General features: G+C 55.7%; 1 protein-coding gene across 1 annotated transcript; it reads right to left on the minus strand.

The window, feature by feature from the left end:
* Positions 1 to 482: 482 nt before the first annotated feature.
* LOC144273898 (bactericidal permeability-increasing protein-like) lies at positions 483 to 13,865 on the minus strand. The gene is made up of 15 exons (XM_077832613.1): positions 13,763 to 13,865; positions 12,872 to 12,986; positions 10,358 to 10,486; positions 8,796 to 8,951; positions 7,757 to 7,820; positions 6,933 to 6,993; positions 6,486 to 6,577; positions 5,570 to 5,746; positions 4,845 to 4,904; positions 4,293 to 4,460; positions 3,950 to 4,017; positions 3,532 to 3,574; positions 2,492 to 2,555; positions 2,297 to 2,373; positions 483 to 524 (listed from the first exon to the last, which is right to left on the minus strand). The coding sequence occupies exons 1-15, from the start codon at positions 13,863 to 13,865 to the stop codon at positions 483 to 485; spliced, it is 1,419 nt and encodes a 472-aa protein (XP_077688739.1).
* Positions 13,866 to 21,080: the final 7,215 nt, after the last annotated feature.

Here is a 21,080-nt window from a genome sequence, read left to right on the forward strand (position 1 = left end):
GGGAGATGGGGGTATGGATGGAGAGGCACAACACTGTAGGCCCCTGGTGACTGTAGCCAGCCTAGCGTGAGTTAGAGCAGCCCAGGGGCTGCCCTGTGTAGGGCCCAGCCCCAGAACAGGGAGGTGCAAAGGGGGCTTAAAGCTGTCTCTCCCCGTCCCCTCCAGCCAGCAGGCGGATCAGAGATGCGGGCTCAGGGCTAGGGGGACTGGAACGTCTCTGTGGGGAGGGGAAGATCTGGAGCAAATTGGGGACTGCTGGAGGGGGAGGGTCAGAGGGGAGGCTTTAACATGACAAGACTGAGTGCATCAAAAATTCAGTTTTACTTAAAGTGACACAAAATCCCCCCCTCTGGCCCTGGTCTCCAGGCCAGCTCCAGGGTCGGCAGCAGCAGGATGCAGGGGGCGAGGGGAGCCATGGGGGGTTGCACGTTCTCCTGTTGGGCAGCGGCTCTCTCCAAGGGGGGCTACCCAGCCCCGGCAGCTCAAGCCTTGTACTGCACATCTGTAGCTACCAACACAAACCCCTGGGAAGACAAAATGGCAGGATGAGAGTCCGTCCGTGTTTCATGACAGCGCTGTGGGGTTGTTTCACGGCTGGTGTAGGAGCACTGGCCATATGGGCTCACAGACCCCCCAGCAGGGGTCGCTGCTGGGGTAGGTGTGAGCAAGGCCCCTGCAAGACCCAAGGCCAGGGGCACCATTTGGGGGGGCAGAGGAGCGCTAGTTCCTTCCCCCGAGTTTTGTACCTGAGGTCTGCTCACAGCACACATTCTAGCCCCAGCTGGACCTCGGAACGGCCATGTGATGAGTTCTGTGCTGCTGCCAGCCTCTGCCTTTGGAGCAGGGAGTTTGTTTACAAACAGAGGCAGGGTGATTAAGATTACAAAAGGCTTGTCATTAAATTAAATTAAGGATCATTAGATGATCCTGAAAGCACTGTCAGGCACTCGAGTTAAAATAGGAAACAAAAGATAGGAATAAATGGGGAGAATGGAGAGAGGTACACCCACATCTGGAATACTGCGTGCAGATGTGGTCGCCCCATCTCAAAAAAGATACACTGGATTTGGAAAAGGTACAGAGAAGAACAACAGAACAGATTAGGGGTATGGTACACGCGTATGAGGAGCGATTAGTAAGACGGGGACTTTTCAGCTTGGAAAAGAGACAACTAAGGGGGATATGATAGAGGTCTAACAAAATCATGCCTGGTGTGGAGAAAGTAAATAAGGAAGTGTTATTTACTCCTTCACATAACACAAGAACCAGGGGTCACCCAATGAAAATAACAGGCAGCAGATTTAAAACAAACAAAAGGAAGTATGTCTTCACAGTCAACTGGTAGAATTCTTTGCCAGGGGATGTTGTGAAGGCCAAAACTATACCATTGTTTCCCAATAAGACCTAGATATGTTCCTGGAGGCCAGGCATCAATGGCTATTAGCCAGGGTGGGCAGGGATCCAACATCATGCTCTGCGTGACCCTTGCCTCTGTCTGCCAGAAGCTGGGAATGGGGGACAGGGGATGGGTCACTTGGTGACTTCCTGTTCCGTTCATTCCCTCTGGGGCACCTGGCACTGGCCACTATCGGAAGACAGGATACTGGGCTAGATGGACCTTTGGTCTGACCCAGTCTGGCCATTCTGATGTTCTTATATAGAACCCAGATGTATCTTCCCCCTGCTGACAGGTTTCAGAGTAACAGCCGTGTTAGTCTGTATTCGCAAAAAGAAAAGGAGTACTTGTGGCACCTTAGCGACTAACCAGTTTATTTGAGCATGATGAAGTGAGCTGTAGCTCACGAAAGCTCATGCTCAAATAAACTGGTTAGTCTCTAAGGTGCCACAAGTACTCCTTTTCTTCTTCCCCCTGCTGTAACTCACTAGACCCCACTCCCCTCCCAGAGCTGAGGTAGAACCCAGGAGTCCTGATGGGGTCTCTGTCCCTGCAGAGTTAGTCACAAAGTAAGAATATACATTAAAATTTTAAACCTAAGCAGTATCCCTTAAGTGACTTGCCACAAGATGTCAGAACATGTTGGTATTAGAGGTGAGTGGGGCTAATATTTATTTATTTTTCTTTCTTCTATATAGGAATTAGAAACAGTGCTCTGCCAGATAATTGCTAAGTTGTCTTCCAAAAAATACTAGAGTTTTCAGGTAGCCCCTGGAATCACGGTCAAAGATGCTCCCCCTCCCCTGTGCAGTTTGAAAAGGTACCCCTGGCCAAGGGCTTGGGGGTTCCCAGTGCAGACACTGGGTACGACATGGAGCCAAGGCCATGGCTGATCCCTACCTGGTTGATTTTGACACGGGGATTCACCAGGCTGACATTATAGACGCTGGGCAGGGGGAATCCTTTCTTCAGCTTCTCTGGGGAGACGAAAGGAGCTCTGGTTAGGGGGGAGGACCCAGAGCCCGAGGATGGCCAGGATGGGGACTGCTACCCTGAGAGCAAGGAAACGGGGTGGGGAAATGCGGCAGGACTTACTGTTTGCCATTGGCAATGCAACCATCCGCAGCGCAAGCTTCAGCAGGGTCTCCAGAGTCTTCACCTGCAGAACACAAAGCCAGCTGGTGAGAGCTGGTATGGGGCAGAGCCTGGCTCCCTGGGGCCAGCAGGGCCGTGCGGGACTCAGGGCAGAGCCTGGCTCCCTGGGGCCGACAGGGCCGTGCGGGGCACGGGGCAGAGCCTGGCTCCCTGGGGCCGGCAGGGCCATGCGGGGCGCGGGTCAGAGCCTTGCTCCCTGGGGCCAACAGGGCCGTGTGGGGTGCGGGGCAGAGCCTGGCTCCCTGGGGCCGGCGGGGCCGTGCCCTCTGCTCCTCAGTCTGTGTGGACCAGGGGGCACACGAGCTGTCTATGTGCTGGGGGGACACCATGTGACCCAGCTGGGCAGTGCAGGGGAGGAGCTGTGTGTGCAAGGGCCAGGCGTGGGGTGCTGACGGTGCGAGGGTAAGTGTGGGAACAAGGGAAAGGAGAGACTGTATGTGAGTGAAAGCGACTGTAGGAGGGAGGGTGACAGGCTGTGGATGAGTGTATGTGGGAGTGGGTGTCACGCAAATGTGAGTGACAGGCTTCAAGTGTGCACGTGTGTGTATCCTGTGTGCACAAGTGTAACTCACACACTTCCTGGGTGTGGTGTTCGGTCCCATCGAGCGGCACCAAGACCACGTGGAGATTAATTAATCTACGGCAGCCTTAGCTGAGGGCCACAGGGCTTTTAGCTCATGCAGAAGAGGCTCCTGCTTCTAGCTGACGACCAGGGTCTGTGGGTGGTCCACACGCCCAGTGCATCGCACTCTGGCTGCACTGCTGCCTGGGATCTGCTTGGCAGCTGTCATCTGATACTTGCAGTCGGAGCTCAGCGCTCCGCGGTCCTCAGGCCAGTCTCCCCTTGCAGTGTCGGGGCAGCTTTGCCTGAGCAAGGGCTGTGCACAATGTGAGGCGCCCTTGAGGATTTAGGCCCCTGGAAACCTCCTTGTCCTGCCCTTCCCTGCCGCCCTCCCAGCCCTGCCGCTGGCACGGCTCACCTGGACCGAGCCTATGTGGGACCGCACCACGGACATGCTGAAGCTGTTGAAGACACAGAGACAAAGGTCAGAGCTGAGCGGGGTCTCCCCACAGCGGAAGTGGCTCACAGTGTCCCATGGAGCCAGGCCGGGCGCCGAAGGGGAGGCTGAGCTCAGGAGATGCAGCGCTGCTGGGAGAGCTCTGAGTTGGGTTTCTCGCTGGATGGCTATCAGTCCTGGGAGGAGTGGGGGTAGAGTGGGGCTCCCAGCTGGAAGGGGATCCCCAGGGCTGAGACATAAGCCCCTGGAGGTGGGGTGTCCATGTAAATCCCAGAGAGGGGCCAGGACTGGGTTATAAACTCCAGGGGATATAACCTCTCATGGGTGTGGGACATTTGTGGGAAGGGGAGGGGAGGCTCCAGACAAGCCCCAGACTCACTTAGTTAGAGCCACGGAGCCCCCGACCTTGGCTGAGTCGAGATGCAGCTGCCCCGCCAGGCTGGCATCCTGCCAACAAAGTGAGACGATTCTTGTTATCAGCAACAGCAGCTAAAATGTGGCCCCGGAGGCCCCACAATATCCATGCCCCTCTCCCCCACCCCCCAGAATCCCAGCTCCAGAGCGCGGGACACCAGCCCTCCCCCAACACCCCACGACCCTCAAGCCAGAGAGCTGGGGCCATGCCAGCCCTGCACCAATGCACCCGGGCCCCGAGGAGAGAGGGATCCAGGATGCCAGGTGAGTGGGCACAGCAGCGGCCCAGGGGTGTGCCCAGTGCTTACCAGGTCCAGCAGGAAGGCCGAGGCCAGGGTGGCGTTTGGCAGGACGACAAAGGCCTCGGCTGCACCAAACAGGGCCAGGGCCAGGCTGTCCGGGTGGCAGGTCAGCAGTGGCTGCTTGCGGGCAGACAGGTGCAGCTCCATGGGCATGTCAGGGTAGAGCTTCTTCAGCTGAGCCAGGGAGAGCAACAGAGCGGCCCGTGAGACGGACAGAAACAGCCAGTGCTCAGCCCCGAGCCAGAGAGACATCCCGCCGCCTGGGGCATAGGCTACCATCCTCCCCCCGGCCCCGCAACCTTGCCCCATCCCCCCATACGTACAGAGGGCGACACAAACCCTGTGTGTACATGACCCTGTTCCCTGACCCCTAACCCACGCCCTCTGGGACTGCATGACCCCGACCCTTGTCCATGGGCACGTGATCCCCCTCCCGTCTTCCTTCGTGGGCAGGGATCTGAACTTCATGGGCAGGGATCAGATTCAGTTAGTGGGGATGCGTTTGCCCCTGTGCCAGGCGCAGCGGTGAGGGCAAAGTGGCTGCCCCAGCTGACTCACCTCTGGGAAGAACAGCCCCATGCTCCCTGTGTTCAGCCGGATGGGGGAGCGCTTTGGGATCTGCAACACAAACACATGAGACACCGGGTTGCTGGGAGAGCACGTCCCAGTGCCTGAGCAAATGCCACCCGGGACAGGCCAGGGAGGCTGCCAGTGGGCTGGGCGGCCTTCTGCTCGGAGCTGCTCTGCTCTCACTCCCCTAGGGCCGCCACCTCTGAGATGCAAAAACCCAGGACATGCGGGATGATCCTGAGCCCATAAACCTGCCAGCTGACAGCCTGCGCTGAGCACCCATACAGCTCTCGCAGGTCAGCGACCTCAAACGAGGGACGATCCTGGGAAAATCTGGACAGGTGCTGTCCCCTTGTGGGCAGCGCTGGGGCACGTTGGCTTTGGTGCTGTACCTGCTCTGTAGATAAACAGCCTCCCCTCCAGACAGCACTGAAATCATATAGCAAAATCTCCTGCAGCAACTGGATGCAGCTATCGGGAAAGGTCGGGTCTCCCGGGGGGCTGCACAGGGCCCACAGGCTCCTGAGCGTCACCCTATTCTGGGGCTGAAAGAGCAGGGGGAGTGTTCACCGCACCAGTCATGGAGGAAGGGGGAGATGTCCTGGGAGCTGCTTAGCCAAATCAGGGAGAGGAGAGAGCTCCCCTCTGCTCCAGCCCAGAAAGCAGAGTGGCCCCTCCCGCATCCTACATCGCTGGCTGTCCCAGTGCCGTACCATGTCGTCCCTGAAGTTTTTCCGCAAGGCCCCTGCCGTGAAGTAGACGAACGCAGCCGAGTTGGCCGAGAACTCGGAGAGGCCAAGGAGCAGCATGTGGTCACCCTCGTCGGGCAGCAGGAAAGGGGCAGGGGAAAAGGGGCTCTCTGTGTGCTTGCCCACGCCATAGAACTCGCCCTGTGGGGATGGAGAAAGGACATGTTACGCACCACTCCCCGGGGGATGGGGCGACTGCTGGGTCAGGCCCGGGTCTGGGTGGGCTGCACAGGAGAGAATCACAGCAACTGCTGGCCAATAGAGTGGATTTGGGACTCAGCCTCATGTGTCCGGCTCTGCCAGCACGTGCTAGGGCGGTCTGCAGAACAGCAAATCTGCTTTAGCCCAACACAAGTCATTAGGCTCAGTGCAAGGGGGACGGGGGCACTCTCTGGCCTGGCCAGACAGGAGGTGAGAGCCAATGATCTAACGTCCCTCTAGCCTGAGATGTCACAGGAGGCCTGAGAAAAGCAGGAAGCTGCAGGCTCCATCACTCCAGAGACAGGCAATCAGCCCTAATGGTGAGCAACCAAGCCTGACTGGGTTCAGGGGTAGGTGCGGGTCCATGGAGGGGCAAGTCACACTGGCCGCTCTGCTCCCCCCACACCTAGAGAGAGGTGCAGTGCCCAACCACCAGGACTGCACTCTGCGTAGACAGCACATGCCAGCAGAAGAGTCATAGATTTCGATTTTCCCACTTTGCCCCTGAAGAGCAGATTTTCCCTTTACAAATGTCGTGGCTGCTCTCTGCCCAGGCCGTCGTTTTCCTGCTTGGCAGGTGTCCTGCTCCCAGCAGATCCGGGCCAGAAGACACCCACAATGTTCTGGGAAGTCCACCTCCTTCTCGAAGGGGGTCTGGTGCCCCGCCCGGCTGCTTTACCTTCAGGTCCATGTCTCCATGATCCCTGGCAATCACTGGCTTGTTGACCAAGGAGTAGTCAATTGCAGCAAAGGGGTCGAGCTGGGCTGAGACTGCAGAGAAGCCACAGACAGAGGAACACTGCAGCACAATCCAAACCAGTGAGTCCTCCCATCCCCTCCCAAGTCGATAACATCCAGACAGCTCGTCTGAGTCAACCCCAATGCCCCACAGAAAAAGCTGGGGGACCAGCCTGTCTTTTTTCATTTCTTCTTAATCACCAGCTGAGTTGAATTTGCATCCTGGATAAAGTCTAGGTTTCGGCCCAGATTCAGCCGTCCTGCTGCCTCACACCCTGATTCCACACCTAAGTATTCCCTGATATTTGCCCCAATTCTCAGGCTTTCAGATAACTCATCCCATCTGCCCCCCATGTTGCTACAGGTCTCCATGGATCCCAGTTCTTACCTTGCATGGTCTTCAGGACTCGCTCCAGATCACTGATCCCTTTCCCGAGCTCAGGGCAGAGCTGGATGGAAGAAGAGAATGTTACAGGTTCAGAAACCCTTTCCCAGAGGAAAGAACAGGCTGGGAGTTCTTGTGGGGGCATGGAGGAGCTGTTCAGGATCAGCCATAAGGTGAATGGGGAGGGTTTGTGGATACTTTAGTCACCTCCTGTCTAATTTCCTTCCTTCCTTTCCTTGTCACTTCCTCAGGCTTAGAACTCTCCTCTGAACAGAATGGCCTTGGGTTTCTCAGCTGGGTTTCAAATAGAAACACTGATACAATCCCCACCCAGGAGCTGCTCTCCACTGCCCCAGGACGAAGAGGTGTCCAGCATGACACACAGGGGCAGGGATGGTAGTGGGACCATATTTCACCCCAAGTACCAGGTACATTAAGCAGGAGACCTGAAGTGACCAGCACTGGTACAATAAGGCTAAGTGTAACACACTGGCCAACATCTCCCTCTAGTGGCCTGATCCACTAGTGGATAACAGCCTACCACTGCTGCCAGTGAGTGGAGTTAGCTCAAGCGAGAAAGGTCTGTGGAGCTGTGCTGAAGATGTAGAAGCAAGCCCTGCTGATAACCCGTGTTTGGAGGGCTCGCACCACAAGGACCTTGTACTCAGCAGCTCCCCTAGTGGCAATGAGCGAATGAGTTTAGTGCCTGGTGGGAGAGGCCAGGAAGGAAGACTCTTGTTCAGCATTAGCCAAACTCACCCTCCTCCTAACTCCCGAGTCCTGGCAGACAGGGCCGGGGAGCTGCTATCAGCAGGATAAACACTCACCTGCCTATTTACTTCATACCGCAGGGGTGCCTGGAGAGCCCCCGTGAACAGATTGTAAAGCCAGCTGTGGGGAGAGAGAAGGAGAAGAGTCAGTGCTTAGCGCATAGCTATGGGTGGGAGCTCCCGAAGCACTCAGTGCTGGCCCAGCTCCGTAACACTCCCAGGGCTGTCTAAGGCAGCACTCAAAGCACTGGAAAATCCCACTCTGAACAGACAACCTCTTCAAAGCCTGGGATGAAACTCCACCGCCCTCCATTCACTATTGACTGCAAGAACTTGCCGTGCCATCTTCCTGCGTCTGCCTGAAACCACAGCTCTAGGGGACATGACCTGCCCCCATTCATCTCCGGGGATACTGACATTTATACCTATGGCGCTGGCTCACCAAGACCCCGATTTTCAGTGACCTAGGTGTGTCTCTGTCTGCCTGGTTTGCACAATTTCTGACTGGGTAACTGCATGTGGCAGTGGCCAAGCAAACAGGCAGGCTGCACACCAGCCCTGCAGAGACCTGCATCGCTTTTCCCAAGGCCTGAGGCTGAAGACAAGAGTGACTTGGCCAAGTCAAAGTTCAGTTAGTAAAGAAGGGCCATATTGTAACCTCCCTCTTTGTGCGACTCTGCAATTGGCCAATGGAAGATCTGTGGGGATGGACGGACGTGCCCCATAAGTCATCAGCCTGGCCACAGACTATAAGTAAAAAGGTAGATTGGCCCCCCACGGCAGAGTGACTCTGACACCCTGACCTAGAGGAATAAAACCACAGACATGACCTGATCCTCTGAAAAGACTGCTCCGAACCTGCCCCCATCTCCCAGCCAGCCCTGCAGTCCAAGCCTCAGCATGGTGCTTTCTACACCAGGTGCAGATAGTGAGAAGGCCTGGGCTCTGTGGGATAGAGAGGGCGTGATGTGCAGAGCGCAGGCCCCCCCGCCACCAAGAGTGCCCCCCTGTAAGGGGGCTGACAGCATAAGCAGCCTAGCTGAGCCCAGCTCGGGGGATAAGGGATGCAGCAGGGCCTCAGAAAGCCAGAACTCACCTGGCTCCACCATGGAACTTCACATCCAGCCTCCCGATGCTGGAGCGGCAGTTGGTGCTCCACACCTGGGGACGGCCACTGTCATCCCTGCTCACCCCGAGCTCGGCGGAGAGGGACAGGTCCCTCACGCTAAGGTCAAAGGAGCCGCTGTCGGGTCTGGGAAGGGAGGAAAGCACAAGGCAGTTCAGCACCTGCCGGCTAGCGGAGCTCGGTCTGCCCTAGCTACGGGCCCAGAGGCAGGGGTGAGAGCCCCAGGGAGACGGCACTGGAGAGCGGAGTCAGAGCTGTACCTGCAGAGGGACAGAGCAGGGGCAGCGCCAGCTTCCCACACTGCCCTGCGCAGGGGGGGAGGGATAGCTCAGTGGTTTGAGCGTTGGCCTGCTAAACCCAGGGTTGTGAGTTCAATCCTTGAGGGGGCCATTTAGGGATCTGGGGCAAAAATTGGGGATTGGCCCTGCTTTGAGCAGGGGGTTGGACTAGATGACCTCCTGAGGTCCCTTCTAACCCTGATATTCTATGATTCTATGACTTCCTCCAGGGGTTGGGGGAGCGGTACCCCCACGACCCATCCGGTCCTTGGCCTCTGCTCAAGGCTGCCAGCTGTGCTGGTGGGCCCTATGGGGCACCTGCCCCCCTACGAACCGCACTCAGCACCCCTTGCCCAGAATGTGCCACTACGCCCACACGGAGTTGTCACCTCCTTTCCCTGCCTTCTGCTCCATCACCCCAGAGCAGTGCCTCCCAATCTGCCCCCCCCTTCCCCAGGTATCTGTGCAGCCACGGAGGGGAGCCAGGGCATGGTGGGAGGAGATGAATGAGGGGAGGTTCCCTCTTGCTCCTTTCCCTCCCTTCCAGCTATGCTCCTGCACCAAGGCTCAGGTAGCAGGAACACCCCCCAGGCTGTGTCACCGATGGCCCCTGGGGAGCAATATGTCCGCAAAGGAGACGGCATCTGGGGCTCCCTTCCCTTGGTCCCTTTAGCAAAGGAACTCACACACCCTTTTAGACCCATTGACCGAGCTAGGAAATGAGGGCCCTGCAGGGCTTGGGGCCTGCAACCAATGCAAACCACTGTGGGGGGGCTGAGGAGCTGGTAACCATTGCAGGAGCTGTGCCCCACAGGCGGGGGATCAGTGCTCTCAGCACAGGCAGGAAGGGGGCTCAACGTCACCCTCTTGGGGTTGCACCGCAGGGCGGCACTGGAGACAGCAGCAGCAAAGCGGGGCCCTGTCTGACTGCTCCCCTGAGTAAAACTGGCCCCTGTCCAGACCTTGTATCAGCATCCATAGTGCCAGCATCAGCCCCACTGCCCTTCCCACAAGGCCACGCTCAGGCTGGGGAAGTCACCTCTGCAGGTGCGCGCCCCAGAGCCCCCGCTCAGTGGAGCTGACCCCGCTCTGACTGTGGTGGAGAATAGCACATGGCATCTGAACTGGCTCTGGCCCTTGATGGGAGTCTGGGGAGCTGAGGGGAATGTGGGGGTGGGGTCCCCGTTGTGCTTGGGGCTATGGAGGGCTCCCAATGGCCACACATCACGGCACCAGCGGCAGATTAACCCTTACATGAACAGAACTTTCACTCGCCAGACACCGCTGAGCTGCATGTGGGCATTGCTGACCACGAGCCTCACACCTGTCCCCTCGGAGAAGCTTACGACCGACTCATTCAGCTGCAGCTCTTGAATCTGGATCCTGCGAAGCAGCAGAAAGACACCCATCAGCCTGACTGCCCGAAGGCCATACGCTCCCCCAAACACCCCAGTAACAGCTTGTCATGGGGACCTCGGGAACTTCCAGGAACCTCGGTGCCACGCTCCACAGTGTGTGTGGCTGGGAGACGGACTCCTGGGGCTGCTCTCTTCACAGCCTCTCTGGCTGCTGGGTTCTAGAGAAACTGACCAGAACTGCGAGTGTGTGTCTGGGAAGGGGGGGGGCGTCTGTGTGTGTCAGCATGTGTGTGTGTGTCTGCATGCGGGTGGGTGGGTGTTTGGCCACAATTTTCAGGACAACTTGGCATGTTGGGTGCTGAATCCTGGAAAATCACGCCCTGAGCTTGACTGAATGTCCCCCCGTTCCTCACCAGTGCGAACACTCGGGGAGCAGCACTGGTTTTAGCAACATGGGGAAAGGGACATTTATTGCAGTTGCTCATCCTGGGAGTGTGGGCGAGAGAGAGAAAGCAGGTCAGATCTGTGTGTGTGTGTGTTAGAGCAAGTCGGGGCAGAGCTCTCTGCGTGGGGTGTGAGACAAGGCAGCAGGTCCCTTGGTATCACCTATGCAGTGGAAAGGAGCGTGTGGCTAAGAGGAGATGAGAGGCACTCACAGAGGGAACGCGGGGATGGGGATCAGCCTGAGTGGGCGAGGTGCGAGGGGAATGGGGCTTTGAGAGGACTTGTTAGTGGAGGAAGTTCAAGAAAAACACTCAAGGCGCCTAATTTCTAATGTGCCTACAACAGCTCGGTGCATCGAGCTCCTGCCCTGGCCACTCGGGTGCAGTCTGGAGTCACAGCAGTTGAGTCACAGTGGGCACTATCCAGAGGGCAGAACAGCTGCCTGTTCTTGGAGGCCAAGGTTACAGGTCCTATCAAGCAGCTCATGGCTCAGAGCCCCAGCACCTGTCCTGGGGCCAGAGACATTGAGCTGGAGGTGAGACTGTGACAGAGATGGCCGGCAGGGAGAGTCTAGCCAGCTAAAATACCCATCACCATAGCATCTGGCACCTCACCATCTAACTGTAAGTGGGGGAATGGTCCCGCTATTGTGGGGAACTTTCCTGGTTTATACACGACCCCGGTGAAATGGGCTAGCAAAAGATCTGAGTCCTCGCTCCCACTCCCTTTACCCAGGGGCCTGCCTGACCTCAAGGGCCCCCCTTCCACTCTCCTATGTGGCAGAGTCCTCCTAACCCTGACACGGCTGGGCCCAGGATTCCTGGGGGGCTGGGCCCGCAGTCTTGTCGTGGGCACGTAGGGCAGGGGCGAGGGTGTCCCCACTCCGGGGCACTGTCTCTGCACCGATTGCTTCCCTGCCCCACTGCTCACCGCAGAGTTCATTTCACCCCGCCCCGGCCGTCTCGGGAGCGCAGGGACATGGGGGTCACGAGCCCCTCCCAGCCCGGCCTGCAAGGCCTTGGGCCTCCCTGCGCTGGGTCTGGGGCCCGGGGCCCCTGGACTCCCCAGCCGCTCACGTGCCCGGCCCCGGCGCCGAGCCCAGCCCCATTCACACGCTGACTCCAGCTCAGCTCCTGGGGCTGCTCCTCTGGCCCCAGCCCCGGCCCCAGCTCTGGCCCTGCTCCCAGCCCAGACAGGCTCCTGTTCTCCCCTTAGCTCTGCCCCTCTGGCCCCGCCCGCTCCACCTTACATGGGACCCTGGCCTCCTGACTTCCTCATTGGCCTGCCTGCCCTGTCAATCAGCCTGACCTGGATCATTGGCCTCTCCCCATTGGCCCTGCGGACTGCCAGTCTCAGAGTCCTGATTTCCCATTGGCCCTCCCTGTTTCTTTTGGCCCTGGGAGAGGACCAACCAAAAAACCGGCACTGAGTTTCAGTGCGGGCCCAACAGTTCCCTTACATAATGCATGTGGCCCAAGGGCGTCTGGGGTGGAGCAGGGAATTGAACCCGGGTCCCCGGCTGGTGCCTGCACTGCTAGGCCACCCTACCTCAGTACCGTGGTGCTGGCTCAACTCAAGCCGGCTCTGACCCTGCCGCTGAGGAAGCCAGTCCCGATGGGATCTGTGGCACGGAAGGGAGGGAACACCCCGCCGCTGAGATCCCCGTCCTCCCTCATGGCTGCACCCCTGTCTCCTGGGGGGTCGGGGCCATGGTGGGAGAGCGTTCTCTCATCCCATACGGATGGAGGGATGGGCAGATGTGTGGAGTGGGAGCTCCTGCAGCACTAAACCAGCTCACGTAGCCCGTGCCCAGCCCCGAGCAACTCTCATCAAAGGACCCAGGAGTCCCAGGGACGAGCCCAAGGTGTCCAGTGCAGAGGGCCTGCGAGCCCCACTGACTCTGTGTGGGGGAGGCAATGAGTGCGTTCCTGGCCCCAGCACCAGGGAGAAGGAGACGCGCTCTTACCTGGACACGGAATAGCCCACGTCCCCGATGAGAGGGATGTTGTATGAACCTTTCAGATCCGGGACATGCTCCCTCTTCAGCAGGGACTTCACCAGCTCCAGGCCGAACTGCTGACCTTGAATCAGAGAGCAGGCTGGGGTCATGGCAGGGCCCACGGGGAGCAGGCTGGGGTCACGGCAGGGCCCACGGGGAGCAGGCTGCGGTCACGGCAGGGCCCACGGGGAGCAGGCTGGGGTCACGGCAGGGCCCACGGGGAGCAGGCTGGGGTCACGGCAGGGCCCACGGGGAGCAGGCTGGGGTCACGGCAGGGCCCACGGGGAGCAGGCTGGGGTCACGGCAGGGCCCACGGGGAGCAGGCTGCGGTCACGGCAGGGCCCACGGGGAGCAGGCTGGGGTCACGGCAGGGCCCACGGGGAGCAGGCTGGGGTCACGGCAGGGCCCACGGGGAGCAGGCTGGGGTCACGGCAGGGCCCACGGGGAGCAGGCTGGGGTCACGGCAGGGCCCACGGGGAGCAGGCTGGGGTTACGGCAGGGCCCACGGGGAGCAGTCAGGGGCCATAGCAGGGCACTGCAGAGAGCAGCCAGGGGCTGTGGGAACACATCCTCCCTCCACGCTGCCCCACAGCATGCAGGGGAAGGAGCGCTCTGGGAACATTCCCCAGGCTGGCAGAGTTAGGTCATCCCCCTCGGTTAATACAGCACATGCTGCAGGGAGTGGTGAGGCTGCTCCCAGAGCGTGGATCCCAAGGGACAGATGCCAGGCCCTGTTTCTGGCTCAGAGGGAGAGCAGGGCCCTGGGGATGTCTCTGTACAAGGAAGCCCCAGGCTGGGAGCACAGGCCACAGTTCCGGTGAAAAACAAACAGGGTAATAATTATGCAAAGCCACAGACCGTACTCCAGGCCCTTCTGCGTTACTCTGCCTTTCAGGCCGGCATTGGTTCCCTCCGCCCGAGAGCAAGCGCCCAGCAGAACAAAGACAAATGCCCAAACCATCCTCTAGGCCCGGAGCTGGGATCCTCTTCACCACCTGGAGCAGGGAGACGAAGGTACAGGGCTAGCAGCATGTGATGGTGCAGCGCTCCCAGGACCCATCACAGAGCTTCCCGTGGGCAAGCTACAGGCCTGGCGCTGGGTTCTCAGGGCTGGGTTCCCGGCTCAGCTCTAAAGCCTGACTTTGGGCCGGTCCTTTGCCGCAAGAGCCACGTCACAGGGAAACCGCTTTTCTCTCTCCCCACGGAGCTGCTTGGCAAGCCTGGAACGGTGAAGGCAGCCTGGGGACCCATGAATACAGCCCTAGCCAGTACCTCAGCTCCTGATGAGACCCGTCACTCCAAGTGCGCACCTGGGGATAAACCCAAGGCACGACCTCGCATTTTATATGGTCGCTGGCTGGAGAGGACATGCTGTGATGTAACGGGGCCAGCTGGGCTTGCCCCTCTGATGACTCGGCAGGAAAGCTTTTTGTCTTTTGTGCTTCCCACTGTTACTGATACTTGCAACAGAGCCGGTTTTCGCACTGCCCGTGACGCTAAGATGCTGTTCCTGCGGCCTGCCATCGAAACCCCGTCCTTTCCCCACACGGTGACTCAAAGGGGAAACCAAGAGAAAGGCCCGGCTGATTGATTTGCTTATTTCCATCCACGCCCCTGTTTGCAAAGGTTTTTTTTCTCACACAAGCTGCTGGGGAAGCAGCTGTTCTTTGCATGAACACAGACTCCACACAGGCTGGGCGAGGAGTCATGTAGGTGTTGGGTGTTCATTGCTCACTGTTTGCTAGTTCTTAATCACTCTCCTGCCTAAAAACAACCAGTCTCTCAGCCAGGTGGCAGGGCTGACATCATGTGACATCATGTGACCAGGATGAGGGCTCACACTCCGGGAGCGAACAATCCCCTGGGGATCCCCTGGGGGACTAACTTGAAGGGGAAAGGAGTCCAGGAGAGCTGGCTGTATTTCAAGGAATCCCTGTTGAGGTTACAGGGACAAACCATCCCGATGAGTCGAAAGAATAGTAAATATGGCAGGCGACCGGCTTGGCTTAACGGTGAAATCCTAGCAGATCTTAAACATAAAAAAGAAGCTTACAAGAAGTGGAAGGTTGGACATATGACCAGGGAAGAGTATAAAAATATTGCTCGGGCATGTAGGAATGAAATCAGGAGGGCCAAATCGCACCTGGAGCTGCAGCTAGCGAGAGATGTCAAGAATAACAAGAAGGGTTTCTTCAGGTATGTTGGCAACAAGAAGAAAGCCAAGGAAAGTGTGGGCCCCTTACTGAATGAGGGAGGCAACCTAGTGACAGAGGATGTGGAAAAAGCTAATGTACTCAATGCTTTTTTTGCCTCTGTTTTCACTAACAAGGTCAGCTCCCAGACTGCTACGCTGGGCATCACAAAATGGGGAAGAGATGGCCAGCCCTCTGTGGAGATAGAGGTGGTTAGGGACTATTTAGAAAAGCTGGACGTGCACAAGTCCATGGGGCCGGACGAGTTGCATCCGAGAGTGCTGAAGGAATTGGCGGCTGTGATTGCAGAGCCATTGGCCATTATCTTTGAAAACTCGTGGCGAACCGGGGAAGTCCCGGATGACTGGAAAAAGGCTAATGTAGTGCCAATCTTTAAAAAAGGGAAGAAGGAGGATCCTGGGAACTACAGGCCAGTCAGCCTCACCTCAGTCCCTGGAAAAATCATGGAGCAGGTCCTCAAAGAATCAATCTTGAAGTACTTGCATGAAAGGAAAGTGATCAGGAACAGCCAGCATGGATTCACCAAGGGAAGGTCATGCCTGACTAATCTAATCGCCTTTTATCATGAGATTACTGGTTCTGTGGATGAAGGGAAAGCAGTGGATGTATTGTTTCTTGACTTTAGCAAAGCTTTTGACACGGTCTCCCACAGTATTCTTGTCAGCAAGTTAAGGAAGTATGGGCTGGATGAATGCACTATAGGGTGGGTAGAAAGCTGGCTAGATTGTCGGGCTCAACGGGTAGTGATCAATGGCTCCACGTCTAGTTGGCAGCCGGTGTCAAGTGGAGTGCCCCAGGGGTCGGTCCTGGGGCCGGTTTTGTTCAATATCTTCATAAATGATCTGGAGGATGGTGTGGATTGCACTCTCAGCAAATTTGCGGACGATACTAAACTGGGAGGAGTGGTAGATACGCTGGAGGGGAGGGATAGGATACAGAAGGACCTAGACAAATTGGAGGATTGGGCCAAAAGAAATCTGATGAGGTTCAATAAGGATAAGTGCAGGGTCCTGCACTTAGGACGGAAGAATCCAATGCACCGCTACAGACTAGGGACCGAATGGCTAGGCAGCAGTTCTGCGGAAAAGGACCTAGGGGTGACAGTGGACGAGAAGCTGGATATGAGTCAGCAGTGTGCCCTTGTTGCCAAGAAGGCCAATGGCATTTTGGGATGTATACGTAGGGGCATAGCGAGCAGATCGAGGGACGTGATCGTCCCCCTCTATTCGACATTGGTGAGGCCTCATCTGGAGTACTGTGTCCAGTTTTGGGCCCCACACTACAAGAAGGATGTGGATAAATTGGAGAGAGTCCAGCGAAGGGCAACAAAAATGATTAGGGGTCTAGAACACATGACTTATGAGGAGAGGCTGAGGGAGCTGGGATTGTTTAGCCTGCAGAAGAGAAGAATGAGGGGGGATTTGATAGCTGCTTTCAACTACCTGAAAGGGGGTTCCAAAGAGGATGGCTCTAGACTGTTCTCAATGGTAGCAAATGACAGAACGAGGAGTAATGGCCTCAAGTTGCAGTGGGGGAGGTTTAGATTGGATATTAGGAAAAGCTTTTTCACTAAAAGGGTGGTGAAACACTGGAATGCGTTGCCTAGGGAGGTGGTGGAATCTCCTTCCTTGGAAGTTTTTAAGGTCAGGCTTGACAAAGCCCTGGCTGGGATGATTTAACTGGGAATTGGTCCTGCTTCGAGCAGGGGGTTGGACTAGATGACCTTCAGGGGTCCCTTCCAACCCTGATATTCTATGATTCTATGATTCTATGATTCTATGATCCCATGGCACAATCCCTGGGAATGGCCAGGCTGGATCACCCCCAGGTCCATCTAGCGCAGTGACACTAATGGGGCAGTACCTGACGCTGCAGAGGAAGGTGGCGGATGGGGGATACTCTGCCCCTACCTATTAGAATGTATTATTATCTGTATTACCATAGCGCCTAGGAGCCCAGGCCTGGACCAGGACCCCCTTGTGCCAGGTGCTGTACAAACCAGTGACGTCCACATGCATGTTACGGGGGTGGCTGGGCAGACCCCTGGTGGGGGAAGCCTGGTACAGGAGCTGGCCCCATAGCAGCGGCGAGGAAAAGCAGCCTTTGCTGCCCCACTGCCCGCTCACATTTGGCCCTGCAGCCCCTCCAGGATGGGGCCATAGCCCAAACCCGAGCAGTGCTGAGCTCTCCATGCACCAGATTGTAATGCCACTCACTCAGTTTGGGCCCTTCCGTCCCCTTGTCGTGACGGAGCTGTTGGTGGGTCCACCAAGGCTGCGTCTCCTCACCCCTACTGGGGGGCTGACTCCTGCACCAGGGCTCCCTGCCAGGGGCCTGCCCAGCCTCACTCCACCTACTCCAGCCCCATCCCCTCTGCTCCACCTGCAGGTCTCACTCAGCCACCGCATCAAGACCTGCTTCAAGTATGGGGAGCTGCATTGAGTGCCCATGTGAGGGAGCAGGCTGGGAGAGGGCAGGTGGGGAGCCCTGGGGTGGGGGGCGATGCTCGGGGGTTCAGTTGTGCATGCCGTGTGAAACATTTCTGGGACACCCCAGGACAAACACAGAACAAAACGACAGTCCCTGCTCCAAAGAATCTACAATTTTGGTGGGTCTCATCCTAGTCTCTAATAGCAGGAGGTTTAATAGCCCTTCCGCCATTCTGTGCTAATCCTGGATATTCTTGTTATCCATGAAATGTCCAATCCCGTTGTGATTCTTGCTAACTTCTTGGCCTCAATGGCTCTCTGTGACAGTGAGTTCCACAATCTCCTCTCACACTGTGTGAAAAGATGTTTCCTTCTATCAGTTCTGAATTTCCTACCTTTTAACGTCATAGGCTGTCCCCTTGTTCAAGTATTACAGGAGTGGGAGAACAGATGCCTCCGATCTCCCTTCTCTAGGCCATTTATTATTTTATAGACGTTTAAAGGGGACAGTGATCCATTCTTCAGCAAGTTCACCGAGGGCAGGAGAAGAAGGAATCAGTTTAGGTTGCAGGTTAGGTTCAATAGTAGGAAAAACTTCTAACTCTAAGGAGAGGGGCACACTGGACCAGGTTATCCAGGGAGGTCATGGAAGCACCTGGAAGTGTTTTTTGGAACAGGTTAGACAAACCCCTCTCAGAGGTGGTCTAGGTGCACCTAATCCTGCCTCAGCTCAGCATGAGGCAGAGCCGAGATGACCTCTGGAGGTTCCTCCAGCCCTACATTTCTATCATTCTACAATCCTTCCCCTTTCACTCGTCTGCTCTCCAAGGCAGCGACCCCAATTGGTTCCATCTCTCTTCAGAGGAGAGTCTCTAGACCCTTCTCTGGACCCCTCCAGTTCTGCACTCTCCTGTGTGCCATGGGGTGCCATTGTGTGGAAGAGACATTAGAATATTCTCAAAAAGAACAGGAGGGACTTGTGGCACTTTAGAGACTAACCAATTTATTTGAGCATAAGCTTTCGTGAGCTACAGCTCACTTCATCGGATGCATAAAGTGGAAAATACAGTGAGGAGATTTATATACACACAGACCATGAAAAAATGGGTGTTTATCATACACATTGTAAGGAGAGTGATCACTTAAGATGAGCTATTACCAGCGGGAGAGTGGGGTGGGGAGAGAGAAAACCTTTTGAAGTTATAATCAAGGTGGGCCATTTCCAGCACATTTCCAGGAGTTAACAAGAACGTCTGAGGAACAGTGGCGGGGGGGGGAATAAACAAGAGGAAATAGTTTTACTTTGTATAATGACTCAGCCACTCCCAGTCTCTATTCAAGCCTAAGTTAATTGTCAAGAAATTCCCTGAAAAAGCATAAGAACAAATCTGCACAGACACACCCCTGGAACCCCGACCTGGGGTATCTATCTGCTACCCAAGATCCATAAACCTGGAAATCCTGGGCGTCCCATCCTCTCAGGCATTGGCACCCTGACAGCAGGATTGTCTCGCTATGTAGACTCCCTCCTCAGGCCCTGCCCTACCAGCACTCCCAGCTATCTTTGAGACACCACTGACTTCCTGAGGAAACTACAATCCATCGGTGATCTTCCCAAAAACACCATCCTGGCCACTATGGATGTAGAAGCCCTCTACACCAACATTCCACACAAAGATGGACTACAAGCCGTCAGGAACAGTCTCCCTGATAATGTCACGGCTAACCTGGTGGCTGAACTTTGTGACTTTGTCCTTACCCATAACTATTTCACATTTGGGGACAATGTATACCTTCAGATCAGCGGCACTGCTATGGGTACCCGCATGGCCCCACAGTATGCCAACATTTTTATGGCTGACTTAGAACAACGCTTCCTCAGCTCTCGTCCCCTAACACCCCTACTCTACTTGCGCTATATTGATGACATCTTCATCATCTGGACCCATGGAAAAGAAGCCCTTAATGAATTCCACCATGATTTCAACAATTTCCATCCCACCATCAACCTCAGCCTGGACCAGTCCACATAAGAGATCCACTTCCTGGACACTACGGTGCTAATAAGCGATGGTCACATAAACACCACCCCATACCGGAAACCTACTGACCGCTATTCCTACCTACATGCCTCCAGCTTTCACCCTGACCACACCACACGATCCATCGTCTACAGCCAAGCTCTACGATACAACCACATTTGCTCCAACCCCTCAGACAGAGACAAACACCTACAAGATCTCTATCAAGCATTCTTACAACTACAATACCCACCTGCTGAAGTGAAGAAACAGATTGACAGAGCCAGAAGAGTACCCAGAAATCACCTACTACAGGACAGGCCCAACAAAGAAAATAACAGAACGCCACTAGCCGTCACCTTCAGCCCCCAACTAAAACCTCTCCAACACATCATCAAGGATCTACAACCTATCCTGAAGGATGACCCATCACTCTCACAGACCTTGGGAGACAGGCCAGTCCTTGCCTACAGGCAGCCCCCCAACCTGAAGCAAATACTCACCAGCAACCACACACCACACAACAGAACCACTAACCCAGGAACCTATCCTTGCAACAAAGCCCGTTGCCAACTGTGTCCACATATCTATTCAGGGGACACCATCATAGGGCCTAATCACATCAGCCACACCATCAGAGGCTCGTTCACCTGCACATCCACCAATGTGATATATGCCATCATGTGCCAGCAATGCCCCTCTGCCATGTACATTGGTCAAACTGGACAGTCTCTAGACACAAATCAGATGTCAAGAATTATAACATTCATAAACCAGTCGGAGAACACTTCAATCTCTCTGGTCACTTGATTTCTGACCTAAAAGTGACTATTCTTCAACAAAAAAACTTCAAAAACAGACTCCAACAAGAGCCTGCTGAATTGGAATTAATTTGCAAATTTGATACAATTAACTTAGGCTTGAATAGAGACTGGGAGTGGTTGAGTCATTATGCAAAGTAAAACTATTTCCCCTTGTTTATTCCTTCCCTTCCCACCCCCACTGTTCCTCAGACGTTCTTGTTAACTCCTGGAAATGGCCCACTTTGATTATCACTTCAAAAGGTTTTTTCTCCCCCCACCCCACTCTCCTGCTGGTAATAGCTCATCTTAAGTGATCACTCTCTTTACAAAGTGTATGATAAACACTCATTTTTTCATGGTCTGTGTGTATATAAATCTCCTCACTGTATTTTCCACTTTATGCATCTGATGAAGTGAGCTGTAGCTCATGAAAGCTTATGCTCAAATAAATGGGTTAGTCTCTAAGGTGCCACAGGTACTCCTTTTCTTTTTGCAAATACAGACTAACACGGCTGTTACTCTAGAATATTCTCAATATTATTCCCTGTCCTGTTCCTCGGGAACCCTAACACCTCGGCCGTGTTTGCGAACGCACTTGTGCTTTGAGCAGAGTCTCCATCACGCTGTCCACAATGTCCCCCAGGTCCCTCTTCCAGCACTTCAAAGGATCATAAGAACATAAGAATGGCCAGACTAGGTCAGACCCAAGG

Source organism: Eretmochelys imbricata, chromosome 13 (genome assembly GCF_965152235.1).
Source record: "Eretmochelys imbricata isolate rEreImb1 chromosome 13, rEreImb1.hap1, whole genome shotgun sequence".
NCBI classification, from domain to species: Eukaryota; Metazoa; Chordata; order Testudines; family Cheloniidae; genus Eretmochelys; species Eretmochelys imbricata.

Coding starts and splice junctions, on each gene's coding strand:
- LOC144273898 (XM_077832613.1), bottom strand. CDS start 13,865: ATGGTTTGGGCATTTGTCTTTGTTCTGCTGGGCGCTTGCTCTCGGGCG. Junction 4,905..5,569: donor AAAACTTCAGGGACGACATG/GTACGGCACTGG, acceptor TTTGTGTTGCAG/ATCCCAAAGCGCTCCCCCAT. Junction 3,575..3,949: donor GGCTCCGTGGCTCTAACTAA/GTGAGTCTGGGG, acceptor TGTCTTCAACAG/CTTCAGCATGTCCGTGGTGC.